Genomic DNA, 20,041 nt, shown 5'->3' with positions numbered 1-20,041 from the left:
GGCTTAGGGCTCCCACCCTCTGAAGTCACAGCCTAAGCTCTATGTTGGCCCCTTTAAGCCGTGGCTGGAGTGGCTGGGACACAGGGCACCCAGTCCCTAGGCTGCACACAGCATGGGGACCCTGGGCTCAGCCCACGAAACCACTTTTTCCTCCTGGGTTCCAGGCCTGTGATGGGAGGGGCTGCCGTGTGGTCTCTGACATGGCCTGGAGACATTTTCCCCATGGTCTTGGGGATTAACATTAGGCTCCTTGCTGCTTATGCAAATTTCTGCAGCTGGCTTGAATTTCTCCTCAGGAAATAGGTTTTTCTTTTCTACTGCATCGTCAGGCTACAAATTTTCTGAACTTTTATGCTGTTTCCCTTTTAAAATGGAATGCTTTTAACAGCACCCAAGTCACATTTTGAATGCTTTGCTGCTTAGAAATTTCTTCCGCCAGATACCCTAAATCATCTCTTGCAAGTTCAAAGCTCCACAAATCTCTAGGGCGGGGCAAAATGCCACCAGTCTCTTTACTAAAACATAACAAGAGTCACCTTTGCTTCAGTTCCCAACAAGTTCCTCATCTCCATCTGAGACCACCTCAGCCTGGACCTTGTTGTTCATATCACTATCAGCATTTTTGTCAAAGCCATTCAACAAGTCTCTAGGAGGTTCCAAACTTTCCCACATTTTCCTGTCTTATTCTCAGCCCTCCAGACTGTTCCAACCTCTGCCTGTTACCCAGTTCCAAAGTTGCTTCCACATTTTCGGGTATCCTTTCAGCAATGCCCCACTCTATTGGTACCAATTTACTGTATTAGTTCATTTTCATGCAGCTGATAAAGACATACCCGGGACTGGGAAGAAAAAGAGGTTTAATTTGACTTACAGTTCCACAGGGCTGGGGAGGCCTCAGAATCATGGCAGGAGTTGAAAGGCGCTTCTTACATGGTGGTGGCAAGAGAAAATGAGGAAGAAGCAAAAGCGGAAAACCCTGATAAACCTATCAGATCTTGTGAGACTTATTCACTATCATGAGACTTGCACAGGAAAGACTCGCCCCCATGATTCAATAACCTCCCCCGGGTCCCTCCCACAACACGTGGGAGTTCTGGGAGATACAATTCAAGTTGAGATTTGGGTGGGGACACAGCAAAACCATATAACGTGCCAAATGTAAAAAAACACATATGGTTGTAATGTACTTTTGTGTGTGTTTTGTTTAATACCACAATATAAAGTTATTGATGGTAATCAGTCATTGGGAGTATTTTTTGAGCCTTTGCTGTGGTCAGGGACTTGTACACACACCACTTTGAATGCTTGCAACCTTGTAAGGAAGTTATTAGTTTTCCCTTTTATAGATGAAGCAACTGAGGTACTGAGATATGAAAGAGTTCTCTGGAAATCACGTAGCTAGAAAGTGTCACAATCAGCATTTCAACATGGGACTTTCAGGTTATAGAGCTGGGCTCTTTTGACTGTGCTGAGCCAACCTTCAAAACAGTGACAGCACAGTGTGGTGGTGACTGTTCTGGAAGCTGTCATAGGATCAGAGAAGGAGCGTTCTCCTTTGGGCCTGGGGTTGTCCTAGAAAACTTTGTAGAGGGGACAGCACTTGAATGAACATTTTGAGGATGAGGTAGTAATTTTTTTTTTGTAATGATGCAAGAGAGGAATGCATTCCAGGCAGGAGGAAATCCATGTAGAGAAGCCTGGAGACTTGAGAAAGTGTATGTCCAGAGCATTTCTGGAATATGAAGTGGGAGAGGGCCATGTGGTAGAAGATGAGGCTGGAAAAGAGGTGAGCAGGGTGCCAGGACAGACATTATCAGCTTCTCTTGAGTTTGCCTTCGCTACGGCCTTGTGTACCACTGGTTAGATGGGGTGTGCCTCCTCTTTGCTGCCATAACAATCACCGTGTTCTCACCCACATTCATAATGTGCATTCCTTATATAGAAATAATTTCTTTGCTTGCTTGTCTTCTCTGGTAGACTGTGGCCTCTTTCAGAGCAAAAAATAAGGCTTTTTATCCTTGTATCCAGTATAGCCAGGCGCACAGAGTAAGTACTCAGGAAATGGAACGATGAAAGAGCCTTGTCTTTGCCGAGGAGGCTCAGTATTAATTATAGTCACCTATGTGTTTACAGTGAGGAGGCTCAGTATTAATTATAGTCACCTGTGTGTTTACAGTGAGGAGGCTCAGTATTAATTATAGTCACCTATGTGTTTACAGCTTTTCTACCTTTCAAGGTTGAATTGGATTTTAACTGAGTAATTGTAGGATCTGTTCACATTTCCTGAGGCTAACACACCTCTGATAGAAAGAAAACAGTCTTACTGGTAGCCCCACAGGCCTAAAGCAGAGTTAACTGGTGTAGTCTAAGTTCGGGTGAGGTCACTTGGTCTTCAGGTGTCACATCACACTTCTCACTTCTTCCAGTTCAACTCAGGAGTCATTGATGTAGCAAGGCTTGTGCACATTGTGTTTTGCACTTTGTGGGTACAGAGATTAGCCAGAAAGGGAGAGGCAGTAGGGCATGGTGGGGAAAACACAGCCTCTCTACTCCATAGGGTTCCTCTGAAGAACAATTGAGATTATTTACATATAGTCCTAGTTCAGCCCTTACACTATTCACAGGGGCAGGAAGAAATAACACACATGGTGTGTTCAATAGATTCTAACTTTTTTTATACGGGTTTTTTTTGTTTTGTTTTTTTTTTTACAGTTTTACAGTTTATAACAGTATGGTGGTTATAAGACATGTATGTATAAATAACCACTCTGCAAGGCTACATTTGAAAAGATTATAATATAGCTAAAATACCATGAAAGCACAAAGAAGGCAGGAATGCTTCATGAAATGAGGGGCGTTGAATAGAACCCCCAGGACATTTCACAGGGTAGACGGCTGTGTGGATTAAAAGCTTAACTATTGCCTGCTCCAGGACTTCTTTTCTGACCACCCTATTAAATGTCCATCTGCCTCTTTTATTCTCTATCAGAATAAAACCTGTACAACTAGTTTCCTTTTTTTTTTTTGAGACAGGGTCTCACTTTGTTGCCCAGGCTGGAGTCCAGTGGTGTGATCATGGCTCAGGTGATCCTCCCACTTCATCCTCCTGAGTGGCTGGTACTGCAGGTGCATGCCATTATGCCATGCTAATTTTTGTATTTTTTGAAGAGACGGGGTTTTGCCATGTTGCCCAGGCTGGTCTCGAACTCTTTGGCTCAAGTGATCTGCCAGCCTTGGCCTCCCAAAGTCCTGGGATCACAGGTGTGAGCCACCGCACCCAGGTAAAACTTGTACAATTAGTTTCTAAGTTCTTATTTGTGTATTTGCTTGTTTGTTTTTTGTTTCTTGTTGTCTATCACCAGACTATAAGCCCTGTGTGGGCAGTGACCATATCTAGCTTGTTCACAGTTGTTACTCTAGTACTTATCCCATGGTAGGCACTCAAGAAATACGTACACATCCCACTAGCTCTGGGAAGTTGTTGATTATCTGGTGTTGTGGTGGCAAAACCACCTGAAAGTAATCAAAGGAAGCCACTTGGTTACATTTGAACTTGCTGTTATTGTTCTGAGCTTTTTGGTTTCTGCTGAGGATATCCTTTTCCCTTCCTTTATCTTTTTTACAGTGCCATTATCATTTAGACCGGATGAATGTGCAAAACAATGAGTAGTCTGTAGAGTGTATCTTTAAGATAATGATAAAAAGTCCCTGGAGGACATTTTATAGTGAAATCAGGACTGCAAATTTGATGTTGGAGTTTCCAGGGAGGAAAAAACTTAGACATTACTTTCCTCAGCTGCTTCCTTTGGTGGATGCTATTCATGTGGGGATTTTGTAAAGTTTAATTTTCCAGAGTGCTTTAACATCATGTATTTTTCAGTGTGATAAAAAAATTTATTTTAAAGCAGTCTCTGAAAAGAGGTTGTGGGTTTTCTGTTTCAGTGGTTCTCATGGTATCATTCACAGAAGATTCTCCATGGAAGAAGAGTTGTATTTTAGCATTATGTTGTAATACTATGTTTGTATGTGCTTTTTCTTTTTTAAACATGTAGTTTATTAATTCATCGGAGGTAACCAGTGAAGATTGTGGCTGCTGATGTCTTTTATCTCACCAGGGTGGAAAAGGACCTAAACATTTGAGAACAATTAGTTTATTACCTTCTATCAATTTCTTTAATAGGTTTTGGAGAAAATGGTAGCAATAGAATATGCTTTATTGACTTCTATTAAATGCTGGGGGGAGCCTGATGGCCTTGGAACTCTTTTGCCAATTTAGTGGGGCATTTAGTGTTTACAATGCCCACAGTCAGGGCCAGTGCAGAATCTGTTATAAATGGGCTATAGTGGTGACTACAACTGTTCAAAAGATTTCCTTTTGTTGATTGTTGTTAAACGAATACTGCTGATGTCATATATTGAGTCCTTCTTCATTGAGATCTTTCTGGGGTGTATTATGACTTTGGAGATTAAACATTGTCATATATGTTAAATATGTAGCAATTTAAGAGAGACATACCTTGGCTTGAAGCCTGGCTTGTTCTCATAATCATGTGCCATGTGAACCTTTCAATAGCCTTCTACTTATTCTTCTCACTTTCTTTTTTTTTTTTTTTAAAAAAAAAAAAACAGATCAGAATAAGTTTTAAAACTCTTGAAGGCTTCCTATTGCCCTTAAATTAAGTTCAGACTCCCTATCATAGCCCACTTAGCGCTAAGCCTCATCCAGTACCATTCTATCTCTTGTTCATCACTGGTCTTATCTCTGTTTCTACATTAAGCTCTTTCTGGCCTCTGGCTCTCTGTATTTTCTGTTTCTTCTTTCTAGAGTTCTTTCTTTGTCTGGCTCCTTCAGGCTTCGGTTTCGTTGCCACCTCCATAGAGAGGCCTTCTGTATTAGTTTCTTAGGGCTGCAGACTATCACAGACTAGGAGGCTTAAAACAATAGAAGTTTATCCTCTCACTTCCAGAGGCCAGAAGTCCAAAGTCAGGGTGTCAGCAGGATTGGTTACTTCTTGGGGACTCCGAGGGAGAGCCTGGTCTGGGCTCCGGGGAAGAGTCTGGTCTGTATCCCTCGCTAAGCTTCTGCTGGCTGTTGGCAGTCCTTGGCATTCTTTTGCTGGAAGCTGCTTGACTACAGTCTGCTTCCATTGTCACATGGCCATCTTGCTTTTGTGCATCTGTGTCTTAACATGGCATTCTTCTCTCTGTGCCTCTTTGTCTCTTCTTTTCTTATAAGAACACCAGTCATATTGGATTAAGGGCCCACCCCTCTCCAGCATGTCCTCATCTTAACTAATGACACCTGCAATGATCCTATTTCTAAATAAAGTCACATTCTGAGGTTCTAGGAAGGACATAAATTTTGGGGGGATGCTATTCAACCCAGTATACCTACATAACTTTCAATTTAAAGTAGGCTGTGTTATTGGAGCTATACAGTAGTCCTCCCTTCTTCAGGGGGGATACGTTTCAAGACCCCCAGTAGATGCCAGAGATGTCGGTTAGTACTGAACCCTATATATAGTATGTTTTTTCCTATGCATACATACCTATGATAAGGTTTTATTTATAAATTAGGCACAATAAGAGATTAACAACAATAATGAATAATAAGCAACTATGACACATTCTGTGAACGTGTAGTCTCTTTCTCTCTCTCAAAATATCTTGTTGTACTGTACTCACCTATTTTCTGACCATGGTTGACCATGGGTAACTGAAACTGCAGAAAGCAAAACCATGGATAAGGTCTATAAACATACTCATCGGTTATTTATTCCTGGCCAGCGATGAGCAAGGCACTTTATTAGACCACGTTACATATTGTACTCAGCTCTGGGCACACCATCTGTAAGAGGGAATGTTAATCCAGTGTGAGCAGGGTTAGGAGGGCTTTAGAATATAGTGTTATATGGGAAATAGTAAGAACTGGGGTTGCTCAGTTGGAGAACAGAAGATTTATGAGATCATCACAGCTCTTTGCAGGAGGAGGGGTAGTATGCAAGATTGGATTGTGAGTTACATAGATCACAGGTCTGAACTCCTGTTTGTGAGAAATGTGGTTTTTGCCTTTTTTGGAGGTTGAGGGGTCTTTGTCCTTTTACATTATACCACCAGATACCAGCCTCTATCTCTCAGAAGATGTGATGTAGTTGTAACAGTGGTATCAGGAGAACATTTTGCATGTATAGAAGAAATATTCAGAACAGGCCAGGTGCGATGGCTTACGCTTGTAATCCTAGCACTTTGGGAGGGCAAGGCGGGTGGATCACTTAAGTTCGGGAGTTCGAGACCAGCCTGGGCAACATGGCAAAACCCCATCTCTACTAAAAATACAAAACGTAGCAGGGCATGGTGGGGCACGCCCATAGTCCCAGCTACTCAGAGGCTGAGGCAGGAGAATTGCTTGAACCCAGGAGACGAAGGTTGCACGAGCCAAGATCATGCCACTGCACTCCAGCCTGGGCGACAGAGTCAGATTCTGTTTCAAAAAAAAAAAAAAAGAGAAACATTTAGAACAATAGATTATAAAGGAAGAAAATCAGTAACACATCATCTTATGTTTAACAAAACAGAAGAATATAAACTTTCAAGGCCTTGATGATATGCAGCCTTACATTATTTTTATGATATTATTATTGAAATGCTTATATATCATATATATGAGTTCTGGCAAGATTATTTACTCCTTAAAATAGAATAAACACAGCATAGTTTAGATTACCTTGCAAATCAGCAAACAGATTATGGCAGCATTTGTCTGTGGTGGACAGGACCTCATAGCTCTGGGTATATTCAGGCTGCATGAAGATAAGAATGACCTTAATTCTCTTGCCCCCTGTCCTCTCACAACCCCTTTATGACATTCTCATCCTAGTTTTATCCAACCGTTGAACTTCTCTGCTCCTGCTCTTGGGTTGTAAATATCTGCTAAGCAAGCCCATATATAGGCAGATTATTGTGCCTACCAATTCAGTCTCCAACCTCAGGAGCTTTATGGAGACCTAGGCATCAGTTTTTTCTTCCATGCTGAACTTTTACCTCTGTCTTTAAATCATTGCCATCCCGGGCTCTCTTTTACTATCTCTTTTAATAGATTACCTTGTCCCTTTACTTCATTGACTGAAAACTAAGGTGTTATATGAGAGGCATTTTAACTAGAACCCTTTTAGTTTCCTCACTCGCTAATTAGAAAGATAACTCTTGCATCCATCTGTTTCCCAGTGGAGAAGGGGTTCCCAAGTCAGATCCTTCTGTTGCTGCTATTGACCCCATTCCCTCCTTCCTTCCCAGGATCTCGCTGCATCACATATCCCTCACTTACCTAGAGTCTCAGCTATTCCCTCCAATTACTTTTTGTCCTAGGGTATTATACCTCTCTCCTGTTTCTTCCTTCTTAAAACTCTGTTGTTGGAAACACATATTTTACACATTGATCAAATCAATATTTTGCAGCACATGTGTGTTCACCAAACACTAGTATGCTGCTGAACGAGCTGCTATGTTGTACATTTTACAGAAAGCTGTTTCTCAGGTAAAGTTATTGTGTCCTGGCTGACAGCCATGACTTTAAAGTCCTTTCCAGTCTTAAAAACTTTGACTTATAACCTTGTCACCAAGATCAATTATGTTTTAGGTAATATGCTTTGGTAAAATGCTGATTGGTCCTTCTCCTGCACCACCTGCAATGTTGGCCTTCTGTCCATATTATTTGTAGTTATATATAACTGTTTCTCCACCCAGCAGAAGGCATGCATTTCCTGCTTCCTCAGCAGTCCAAAATGTTATGTGTTGCCCTTAGATTTAAGGCTTGGGTTCTCCCTTAGGCATGTGATTTGTCACTGGGCAAAAGGCACATCCAACTACAGTGTTGTGCAACTCTTCCAAAGCTGGGAACAGACCCACCCAATAAATGAACCTGCACAAACTTGACCTTCTTGGGAACTATGCTTTCCATTCTCATTTTTGTTTTTATACCAACTGCAGAGCCACGATGCATGCATGCATTCATTTACTCTATATATATTCATTGGTCTTCTACTACATGCCAGGCCTTATTCCAGTCACTGTGTACTCAGAAGTGGACAAAACAGAAAAAAGTCCCTGCTGGTTGAGTCTATTTCCAGTGGATGTTTTTTTTTTCATTCACTGTTGGTTTAGAGGAACAATCTTGGATTTCAGCTAGGTTTCTCTCCTCCCTTTCTCCCTCTCTTCCTTCTTTCCTTCCTCCTTTCCCTTCCCTTCCTTCCCTTTCTTCTGTCTCTCTATACCACTTTCTTTCCTTCCTTCCTTCCTTCTTTCTTTTCTTCTTTTCTTCTTCCTTTTTTTTTTGAGATGGAGTCTCGCTCTGTTGCCCAGGCTGGAGTGCAGTGGCATGATCATAGTTCACTGTAACGTCGAACTTCTGGGCTCAAGGGATCCTCTGATCTCAGCGTCCTGAGTAGCTAGGACTATAGGCATGTACCACCACACCCAGCTAATGTTTTTATTTTTTGTAGAGACCGGGTCCTGCTATGTTGCCCAGGCTGGTCTTGAACTACTGGGCTCATGTGATCCTACCACCTTGGCCTCCTGAAGTGTTGGAATTACAGGTGTGAGCCAGTGCACCTGGCCTAGGTTTTTCTTTTTCCTTATTTATTTATTTATTTATTTTTTGAGACAGAGTCTTGCTCTGTCACCCAGGTGGGAATGCAGTGGTGTGATCTTGGCTTACTTTAACCTCTGCCTCCCAGGTTCAAGTGATTCTCGGGCCTCAGCCTCCCAAGTAGCTGAGATTATAGGCGTGTATCACCATGCCTGGCTAATTTTTTCTATTTTTGTAGAGAAGAGGTTTTGCCATGTTGGCCAGGCTGGTCTTGAACTCCTGGCCTCAATTTGATCCTCCCGCCTCAGCCTCCCAAAGCGCTGGGATTAAAGGTGTGAGCCACTGTGGCAGCCCAGTGAGTCTAATCTCATCTCCCATGTCTTCCCCTCATAAACCTCTTGCTGTAAAACAACAGTTCCTGAATTTATGCTCATTCTGTATAGCTCATCATAGCCTTGCACATGTTTTTCTTCCTTTGCTTGAAATGCTCTTTTGTACCTGAAAAAAAATTCTTCTCTGTGTCAAAGTTCAGCTCAGATATTACTTCCTTGGTGCAGCCCTCTGTAATTTCCTCAGGCAGGGTGGTGGCTTTGGCTTCTGAGCTCCTACAGTGCATTGTATACAGAACTTAACCACACCACTGCTTGGTTGTTTACTAGCACATTAATCATTTCTGTTAGATTCTCCAGAACTTGAGAAATGGAATTGTATCTTAGTTTTTTTCTTGATACCTGCCTTTTAGTGAGCACTCAATAAGTATTTTTAAATGAAAGAAAAATTTAATATTAATGTGATTTAGTGCAATATAATTTACATATGCCTGTATAGTGAAATAGAAATATAAACATGTGTCTTTTAAAATAATACATATCTTCAATGAGATTTTAAATGTTTATCAATCTGCTTTTGAATTATCTTATTATACATATAGAACAATGCATTATCCTAACTCCAGAATCCCCTCATTCTCTTTTACAGTCAGTTTTCCCCTGCACTGGTAACCAATATCCTGGTTTCTGACAGCACAGATTTTGAATCCTGACTTTAAAAAGAAGGGGGATGATTGCTGTTTCAATCATGTGAACATATAATATATTTATTTAGAAAAGAAAGATTTAAAATAATTGGCCTCTGTGTCTGTTTTTTATCCAAGAGTTTGGACTTGAGATCTAAGTTCCCTTTCTGTCCTAAGATTTTATGAAACTTAATTTAAAACTTAACAAACTGGGTGTGGTGGTGTGCGCCTTTAGTTCCAGCTACTCTTGAGCTTAGGAAGGAGGATTGCCTGAGCCCAGGAGTTTGAGGCTGCAGTGAGCTATGATCCGGCCACTCTACTTTGCCTGGGCCACAGAGGGAGACCCTGTCTCTTAAAGAACAAACAAAAAAAAAGTAATGGTCTTTCCGACTTTACTACTTATATAAGGGCGCCCTCTGGTGATGTATCATTTCCTAAATTTATATGCAGTGCTTGATTACAGCAGTACTTTATCTCTAATTTGGGAGCTTGAGCTGTGGCCAGGTAATTCTTTTAGTACAAAGCTTCCTGAAGCCATGGGAAAGCATTGATTATGTGGTGCTTTCACAGAGCTGTTTGACCAACAGATAGAATCTCCCTCTAATGAAACACTTAACTGTTATTTGACAAAACATGTTATTTCTTGATTTACTGGAGCATTTTAGGTATTCTCAACGGCAGGATATTTTCACCTCTGTTTTAGCAGTAAAGCAAAGAGTGTTTTGGTTTCACAGCATTTTGGTAACTTAGCGATTCCCCCTCTGGGGCCCAGAGTTCTTGGTTTGAGGAAAGAAATGTTATTAAGCACTGCAGAATTTTTCGAGAGGGTGTTTTCCCTCCCCATTTGGTTACTAAGCACAAATTTTTTTTTCACGTAGATAGATGCTGTTGTGGTATTTATTTATACCATTGTTGAATTTATAATAGCTTCTCGTATTTTCTCAAGCACTGGCTACTAAGATATAACACATCTATGATAATTTTAACATTAACGAGGGAACCTCATAATCAGAAACACGAGAACCACTTACTTAGAAGATTTGAACTGCATCAATTGAACTATTATCTGTGGCCGGGTGCGGTGGCTCATGCCTGTAATCCCAGCACTTTGGGAGGCTGAGGCAGACGGATCACTTGAGGTCAGGAGTTTGAGACCAGCCTGGCCAGCATGGTGAAACCCTGTCTCTACTAAAAATACAAAAAATTAGCTGGGTGTGGTGGTGGGCACCTGTAATCCCAGCCACTTGGGAGGCTGAGGCAGGAGAACTGCTTGAACCCGGGAGGTGGAGGTTGCAGTGAGCGGAGATCATGCCCCTGCACTCCAGCCTGGGCGACAGAGCAAGACTCCGGCTCAAAAAAAAAATAAAAATAAAAACAATGATCTATAAAGTATCTGCCATGTACAAGGGCACTGTGGTAGCTATTGTGTTCTTGCCTTTCAAACCGTCTGAGTATAGGAGGCTGGGACACCAAATTTTCCCTGTAATGGACTCTCCCATTATCACTTATTTTCTTTCCTTTCTCATTTACCATTTTCTCTTTAAATAAATTTATTTCTAAGAGTCTCATTTTTAAGATTAGGGGCATGTTAGGAAAAAAAACATAGGAGTCAGGGAATGCAGTTCTGTCTCCTGGTTAACACTTATAGAAGTGTGTGTAAAGAAGTGTGTGTCTTATTACATACAAAGATGATTGCCTTTGAAGGATATTTCTGAGAGGACTTCCACCCTTTTTGTTAAGATGGAAGCTCGACCCTCTAAGGTTGGCAATGATGAGAACATCTTTGTGGGAAGGAAGGACAGTTCCTTCCTGGACTCACCTTCCTCTTGGAGGGACCTGAAAACATTTCCTTTGCCAGCACCACACTCACTGGGGGATACCATTTCCCCTTTAATTCTTTAAGTCAAATTTAATCTCCAATACTTTCTGGTATCTTCATTGTATGGATGAGTAAAGGTAGAACATTTAAGCAGTTTTTGAAAGGCCTTCACGTAATAATAAAGAAGAAATAAACCAGGAGTCATCCAAGAGCCAGAGATCTGACTCATAAGATGTGGCTTGTTCTCTGATCTTGTCCTAGCTCTAGGGTGCCCATGTGTGAAGGACAACTTAGTAGGAACCCACTCCTAGACATCCATCCTTCTCCAACTGTAGATCTAGGGCTTGTCTAAACTCCACCTTCCTTCCACGTTTTAGTCCTTCTTTGGGAACCTGTGTTCTTCTAACATAAAGGCGTCCATCCTTTCAGAGCATATCAAGCTTGCCCAGAAAGTTGTCAGGCTCCATTTAAGAACTCTAATGGAATGTAACCCCACAATCCCCAAATTAATATAAGACACACACATCAAATGGGAGAAAGAGGGTCTTATTTTATTTTAGATCTCTGCATTAGAGTTGGAAACCAGAGCACATGAAAAACTCCTTTAAGGTGCTTTGATTTATTGGAGGCGTAAGTTAATTTTTTTGGTCACGTATATCTCTGGGTATACTTTTTGTATCTTTAGTAAAATTTTAGTTAACTGTTATTAGATATCTGGGTGCCTGAATAAATCCAACTGCATACTGAATTTTCTAAAACCGAAGGCTGCCGAGAAGGAGCCAATGTGATTTTGGTTTTATCAGTGGCCTAATGGCGTTAGCAATAGTAGTGTAGTAACAATTATTGTCAGGTCAGTGAAAAGACCAACATTCCACATATTCTGCAATGTAACTGTTAGTAAATGGCTGGGAGATTTGTCCTTCATTTTGCAAATTTAGGAGAAAGATACTCACTCTGAGTGTCGCCTACCGAGGGTTGAAGTTTACAGTCAGCTTTATCTGCATGAGCGTGTTATAATGCAAGAAGTATAAAGATCTGGGTTTTCTTAGAGGCGGGATTGGGTAGAGGTTAAAAGCACATGAAAAGAATTACATTTGATTCCTAATTATTAGTTACATTACCTTGGGCAAGCTATCTGACCTCTCTGAGCATCAGCCTTCTTATTTTAAAACTGGGTGATGAAAGTGGCCCCAGAGGGTAACTGCCGAGATGGTGAAGGGATCTGTGTAAAGCAACAGCACTGTGGCAGACATGTGGTAGGTGCTCTGTGTTATTCCCTCCCATCCCCACCTCTCCCACACCTGCTGTCCCCAAGTTGCCAGCAAAACTAACAGATGTAATGTTGCTACTGATTTTTCTGGATGTGAACTTTATTCTTGAGCGGTTTTGAAGTCCAAATAATTACTTTTATACAATAAATATCATTTAAAGGATGGTCTCTTTTCTTCTTGCCTACCCATTCTCACAGATCTATTTCTCCTCCACATGGTAAAGTGGGGAAGCATGTTTTGAAATTTTTTGGACCATAAAAAAAAAAATTAAAAAAAAGAAAAAATGAAATTTCTAGGACCACGTGCTAGAAAGAACTGCTGTGCATGACTAGAGAGGTTTGTTTCCTTTCTGAGGTCATACTGTGTTGTCTTTACCGTGCTATTATTTATTTTAATTGGTTCAATAAACCAAATTGCAAAAATAAAGTTCTAGCTCTGCCTCTGCCTTGTGACCATGGCCAAGTCATGTGACCTCTTCGAGCCTAATTTCTTCAGTTGAGCAACACAGATGGAATGGTTTCTAAGGCCCTTGTCACCTTTTCGTGTTGTGATTCATAAAATCTTTATTCAGGAGCCCAGAACAGGGAGTGGCACGTGGGTCCCACTTCTCAACAGCAGAGGGCATACTGCCCCTAGTGTGCCTGGCCATTAGGTGCTGAAAACTATCTAGTTATCTAGCCAGAAGTTGATATCCTTGATGATAGGAAGGAGCCAAAGAAATTCTGTAAATTCATGTTGTGCAAAGGACATTTCACTACATATTTCCAGTTGTTTAGCACCTAGGTGAAGCACTCAGAAAACAGGAGATTTTGACATTCTAAGGTCCTGTAATTCTGTGAAGAACTTAATCTGTCTCCCATCTGAGTACTCCATGCTTAGGATTGGTGTGCAAATGGGATAGAGAGGAGAACTAACATCTTTTAAGCACATATATATCAGGAACTTTGCCTGGTACTTTAGGTGCATTTTCCCTATCCTCACAGAAATCCTTTGAATTGTATGTGGTTATCCTTATTTTTATACAGGAAGATACTAAGGTTCAGAGAGGTTAAGTAATTTGCTCGAGGCTTCACAGTTAGAAGAGATTCAAGTTCAGGTCTTTTAACTCTGAAGTCTGCTTTCTTGCCAGGGTTCCTCTCTCTTTTCCCTAATCTTAACAATGAAGGCTGATTGCTAGGAGCAGGAGTACCTTGGGCACAGCCACACAAAGGAATTTGGCTTTTTCTGGTTCTGAAGTTCTTGTGGCCCTTGTGATTCTAGATGGAAGTGTTTCTCTGGCAAGGACTTTTTATCAGTTATATTTAGCATGACATATACAAACACATACCCATGTTTCCAAATTTGAAAATTTTAGACTGGATTATTAATGTTTTTCTTTGTGGGATGCTTTTAAAGGCTACAGCAATATCTCGGTTTACATGAAGACTCAGTTCTGTAGTCAGTGGGTGAGGTGAAAACCATTAGGGCAAAATTATCTCCAAGAATCTCATGGGAAGGCATCTTGTTAGAGAGCCATGAGCGTCCTGTCTTTAAGTCCAACACAGTCTTTCCTCCCTTGTTGAAACCTGCTGAGCTTCGAAAGGTGTTCCTGTGGTGGTTTCTCATGTTGAGTTTCAAATGATACAGTTAGCTTATATTTGGGGGTATGTTCAGTGGTAATTCAAATCTTTAGACACCAGAGTCTCATTCAGCATGATGAGATACTTACAGTATTTCAGGTATTCTGAAACCTAAAACAAGAGAAGGAATAACAAATTAATGTCCATTTTGGTGCTTATTCTAACTCAGTGGTTTTCAAAACTTTACAGAATCACCTGTACGGCTTGTTAAAGCACAGTTTACTGGGTTTTACCCCCATGGTTTCTGATTCTGTAGGTCTGGGATTCAGCCAAAGGGATTGCAGTTTCAACAAGTTCCCAGGTGAAGCTGATACTGCTGGTCTGGGGACCTCACATGGAGAACCACTGTACTAATTGAATGGAAGCAGGTGGAATCACTTATCCGTCTTCCTTTCACTGTCTGTCTGCCTTTCTTGCCCTTTCATTTTTAGGCTGAGTGGATATAGTTGAATTAGCTTAAGTTAAAGTCAGGGATTGCAGCTCAGCCAACTCTTTATCCCATTGCTTAGCTTAGTACTTGGCCCAGAATAGGAGTTCAACAGATTCTTGTTGAGTGAATGATTGAGTAAATTAACGTGTATAATGGAAGGGTTTATAGCACATGGACATCATTATTACATACCTCATCCATAAAAACTGCTTATTTTCCTGAACAGTAGACAGTCTTTAGATTAGAATATCATATTTTAGGAGTACATATGGTGATGATCATAGATACCAGGAAGTTTGCAGTTAGGTAAAGTTTTGAGACACTTGTGTTTTGGGACCTGTGGTATGAATGGGAACTGTGTGTGTAGATAGAGCTGGGTGCAGGAAGTCCCATCTGTTTTAGAATGACCTAGGCAAGTCTTACAGGGTCTGGTTTAGGTCAGAACTAAGCACTGTTCCTGGGAGACTGGAGCAGCGCTGGAACAGCCTATGTCTGATCCAGACTGGGTGCTGCATTCTCATTTCTGTCTTTCCAAAGCACTGAGGAATTCAGCCCCCATGATGCTAAAGGCTCAGTGAGACTCTGTGCTGCAGGATAACTCTGTAAATTCAGATTGTTGTACGTGAATCTTACCGTGTTATAGTATTTGATAATTACATTTTAAATAGCAAGTTAAAAAATCTGAAAAGATAAAAAATAATCTCAAAAATATATTTAAAATTCAGTTTAAGAAATCATTTTCTTATGTAGCCAAAACAATATGATCACTTTTGACAAAATGAACAAGTCTTTAGTACAAATTGAGTATTCCTTTTCTGAAATGCTTAGGACCAGAAGCATTTCAGATTTTTGATTTTTTTTTATTTTGTAATAGTCATATTATGGTTACTGATTGAATATACCTAATCTGAAAATCCAAAATTTGAAAAGCTCTAATGAGCCTTTCTCTTGAGTATCATGTTGGTGCTCAAAAGTTTCAGATCTGGAGCATTTGGATTTTGGATTTTTGGATTAGGGATGCTCAACCTGTATATTTAATAACTAGTCCATATTAAAATTACACATTTGTCCCTACCTCATTATGTATATCTTGTTGGTTCAAACTAAGATCCAATCCAGGGTCATGTATTATGTCTGGTTATTATGTTCCTTAAAATTCATTTAATCTAAAATAGTCCTTTCTCATGATATTGCCTTGTCAATTGTCTTGTAAAATATTCTACCTTCAATATCTGTTGTCCCTTTGAAGTATCTTCAACTTGCTCTTTTACCTTTATATTTCCTGGAACCTGGGAATTACATCTAAAGGCTGGATTAAGATAAAATGGAACATTTTCGGCAGGAATACATCATAGGTGATGTGTGCTTCATGTTGTGCCACATGAGGAGATACATAATCCCTGCCTGCTCTACCATTGTTGATACTAACAAAATTGATTACTAGATTAAAGTGATGGCAGCCTGATCCTTCCATTGCAGTTATGTTTTCCCCTTGTGACAAGAGAGTATTCTCTATGGTATTACTTTGATACTATATGAATGTTCATTTTCATATTATTCATTTTCCTAATGCTTTTAACACCAATTGATAATTCTTGCCTGAATCAGTAACTTTACAGAACTGTCATACTCTAATTCTGTCATTCCTTCTACATTAGCTGACATTTGACTAAACACAGCTCTTCTTTATTAACTGGGACTATTTGCAGCCATCAAGTACAGTTCTGTTGGACAGGCAGGTTAAATGTTGAATTTTTTACTTTTTAATTCCCGATTTCAGAGTAAGGAGTTGATTTAATAGACAACTTAAATGGTGACAAATGAACCTTTTCCTTTCTTTCCTTTTTATAAATATTTTTGTGGACTAATGGAGTTTCATGAATTGAATGTTTCAATTAACTACAGTCATTATTCTTTTTATGTTTAATTTGTTTTTGTTTTACGTTCAATTTATTAAAATGATTGCCAGTGATAGTTCCTTGTGGTTGGTTCCTATCTTCTTTAAATATAACTCTCCATTAATTGTGAGCACTTTCTTGCTTCCTTGCACAGCAAAATGCATAAGCTTATCTTGCAGCTTCCTTGACCCAAATGTCAATCAGCCACTTCACTAATAAGCCCTAATTTCTTTTGGTGGGAGTGGTATAGACATGAAAATCTTGTAACTTAGAATATCTATGGTGTGCTGGGGTGACAAGGTTTATGGACCTTTTCAGTAGTCTAGTTCATGAATTTTTAATATTGAAAGTTTGTACAATGAAAATTCAGATAGTAAGGGAAAACTGTATTTTGAAAAATAATGGGATGTATTATATACTTAAAAATTGCTAAGGGAGTAGATTTTAAGTGGTCTTATCACAAAAAATGATAAATATGTGAGGTAATGCTTATGTTAATTAGCTCAATTTAGCCATTCTACAGTGTATACATATTTCAGAACATCGTGTTATATACACCATACGTAAAATTTTATTTGTCAATTAAAAATGCATTAAAAATTAAAAAAGGGTTCACATTGTATTAACAATTCAATTTTAACATTATGTTTTTAAGTAGCTATTTGATTTTATAATTGTACTTTTTCTTTTACATTGAAAATCTTGACCACCAATAGCAAACATTACTTTATTTTATAATATAAGGAAATGATTTCAAAATAATAATATCGATATTACTATTAATAATAAAACAGTGAAGTTTAAAATTTCTTGTGATTATTTTTGTAGTATAGATTGATTTTAATGGAAGAATTAATTACCTTTATGTTGATCTCATTTTATTACTTTCCTTTGAAATATGTTTTGTTTGTTTTGTTTTTATCACAGGTTGATCATTTTGGATTTAATACTGTGAAAACTTTTAATCAGCGGTACCTAGTAGCTGATAAATACTGGAAGAAAAATGGTGGATCAATACTTTTCTACACTGGTAATGAAGGGGACATTATCTGGTTTTGTAATAACACGGTATGTGCAGACTCGTGAAATTCCAGTGCTCAATTTGACTTTTATTATGACAACCTGGAAGAAATGTTTTGCAATATATATGACCAAGCATTACTGTTCTTAATTGTAAAGTTCTATAAAAAATAACAAAAAAATTAACACACTAATAATAGAAAAATAGCAAAAGCACATGAATAGGAAGTTCATAAAAGAATTAAATACAGATATCCAATAAGTCTGCATATTCAGCCTTAAAGAATTACAAATGAAAAGAATAATGTACAATTTTTGGAGAATTGAATTATTTTATTTTATTGTATTTTTCATGGACTGCCTGAACATCCCAGAGAATTGAATTTTGCAAGTTTTTTGTTTTTGTTTTGCTTTGTTTTGTTTTTAAAATCTCAGCTTGTTTCTAGAGTGAACAACGATATAAGGGAAACAGGGATAAGAATGTTACTGTGTATAGTTTATTTTGATTATGGTCTCTAGAAGGTAAAAACAAGGGCAGGAATTTTTGTATGTTTAGTGTTATATTGTCAGTGTCCAGGACATATAGAAGGTGATAAACATCTGTTAAATGAATGAATGAATAAAACCTAAACAAAGCCAATGCAAATGAGAAAAAAATATACAAATAAGAATGGGAAAAGGTAAAGTTGTAGCTACATTTTAGTTTAGCTTTCCTGTTCTACCATTTTCTTTTATTTGTGAGGGTTAAAAGTAGTATATAGCCTGTTAGCTTGCTTACCTGACTATATTTTCTATCACCTTTTATAATGCCGAAATCCATTAACAAAACTTAATTTGGAAACATATGTGAAAGGAAGAAATGCTCCTTTTCAATGTGTCAGTGCTGTGACTAGAAAATGTCAACTTTCTACCAAAAAGCTAGTTGTGAACTACCTTAAAGTGGGGAATGAATTATGTATTATCCCTAATTCCAATGTCTGGCACGATGCCTGGTAGTCAGGAGGTCTCAGTCAATGTTTGTTTAACTGGTATATGAATTTAAAGTAAAGATATGAACCCAATTACATTGTTATTGCATTTCTCATTTCTGATTATATCCTTAGGAATGTTAAGAATCTAAGTAATTTAGTTGAAATAAAATACTTCCCAGAGAAATGAGATCCTAGGATGCCTATTTCTTTTAGGTCAGTGACAAGCAAAATCAGGACCTCCTTTCCATCAGATTCCCGTTCTGTTATTCTATGAAACAACAGAGGCTGCCTTGTCTCTTTTCTCCTTTTGGTGTGACTTTCATTTTATGTGAAGGCCACAGGGTAACTTATCCTGTCCAGTGATTTTTCCAGTTTCCATTCTCTTTTATTATAGGCAGGTAGCTGTTCCTGCCTCCACTAGGCACTACTCTGACAGGCACTGTGGCAGAACTTAAGGTTTGCTGGGGTATCTCTGTTCTCGAAAGTGGTGGAAAGGAAGAGATATTCAGTGTAGGAACAGTTCTGAAGAACTGACTGGAGGCAGATCATAGAAGAGCAGATCCTGGCCCATCCCCTGCCCCAGAGACCTGCCTTTACATACCAAAATGTTCCAATGCACATTCACTTCTGGACATTAATTTATTGAGAGGCAGCATCACACAGTGGTCTAGAGTGAAGGCTTCAGTCAGATAGACAAGGTTTGAATGCTGATTTTGCCACTTTGCTGTGTGACTTTAGGTAAGTTTCTTGTTCTGTGCCTCAGTTTTGTCATCTGTTAAATGGATACAGTAATAATGGTTCATAGAGTTGTGTAAAGACTTAAAGAAGATTAAGGGACTTGCAAGCACATAATGTTAAAAGATGTTGATATATTACATGGACCTCTTTTGAAAAATAAGAATACTCCTGAAATAGATCACTTATTACTTTGTGAACTAGTTCAATGAAATTGCCTCCTCTCAAAGCCTGAAATCAACTGCACAGAGGTCTGGACGTTTTAATGGATGATCTTTACTCTTAAGATACTCACGGTCTGGTGTGTGTGACATACATGTAAGCAAATTTTGCGGCACAGTACCAGGGACCTACACCTAGCACAGTGGTCTTGAGAAGGGGGAGTGATCAGCACTGCCAAGGTGGGGCAGGCAGAGGTGGGCATGCTTGAGCTGGGTGTTTGCAAGATCTGTAGATAAATGGCAGGGAATGAGTAGATCCTTAAGAGAGAAAGTGGGGGTTATTGAAACCATCACAAATATCTGGTTAAATTCTCTATCCTTACATGCATATAACTCTTCTAATTGTTCATTTATCAATCAAAACAAAAACACTTGAGGTTCTTAGTCTTTGTTAGGGAGCAGGAACTCACTAAAAAGCAACAGTGTGCACTAGGAATGACAAATAGTTTTAATCTGTG

General features: G+C 39.2%; 1 protein-coding gene across 6 annotated transcripts in view; it reads left to right on the top strand.

Moving 5' to 3' along the window:
• PRCP (prolylcarboxypeptidase) overlaps positions 1-20,041 on the top strand; it is a 75,256-nt gene that overhangs the window by 23,850 nt on the left and 31,365 nt on the right. For all 6 annotated transcript variants that reach the window (XM_009246881.4, XM_009246882.4, XM_024254461.3 and 3 more), the window contains 1 exon segment: positions 17,564-17,704. Coding sequence is in view for 3 of the 6 variants with exons in the window: in XM_009246880.4 (XP_009245155.2) it covers positions 17,564-17,704 (141 nt within the window). In the remaining 3 variants the exon portion in view is untranslated.

The sequence above is a fragment of the Pongo abelii genome, chromosome 9 (genome assembly GCF_028885655.2).
Source record: "Pongo abelii isolate AG06213 chromosome 9, NHGRI_mPonAbe1-v2.0_pri, whole genome shotgun sequence".
Classification (NCBI taxonomy): Eukaryota; Metazoa; Chordata; class Mammalia; order Primates; family Hominidae; genus Pongo; species Pongo abelii.
This window is presented reverse-complemented; position numbering and strand designations above follow the sequence as displayed.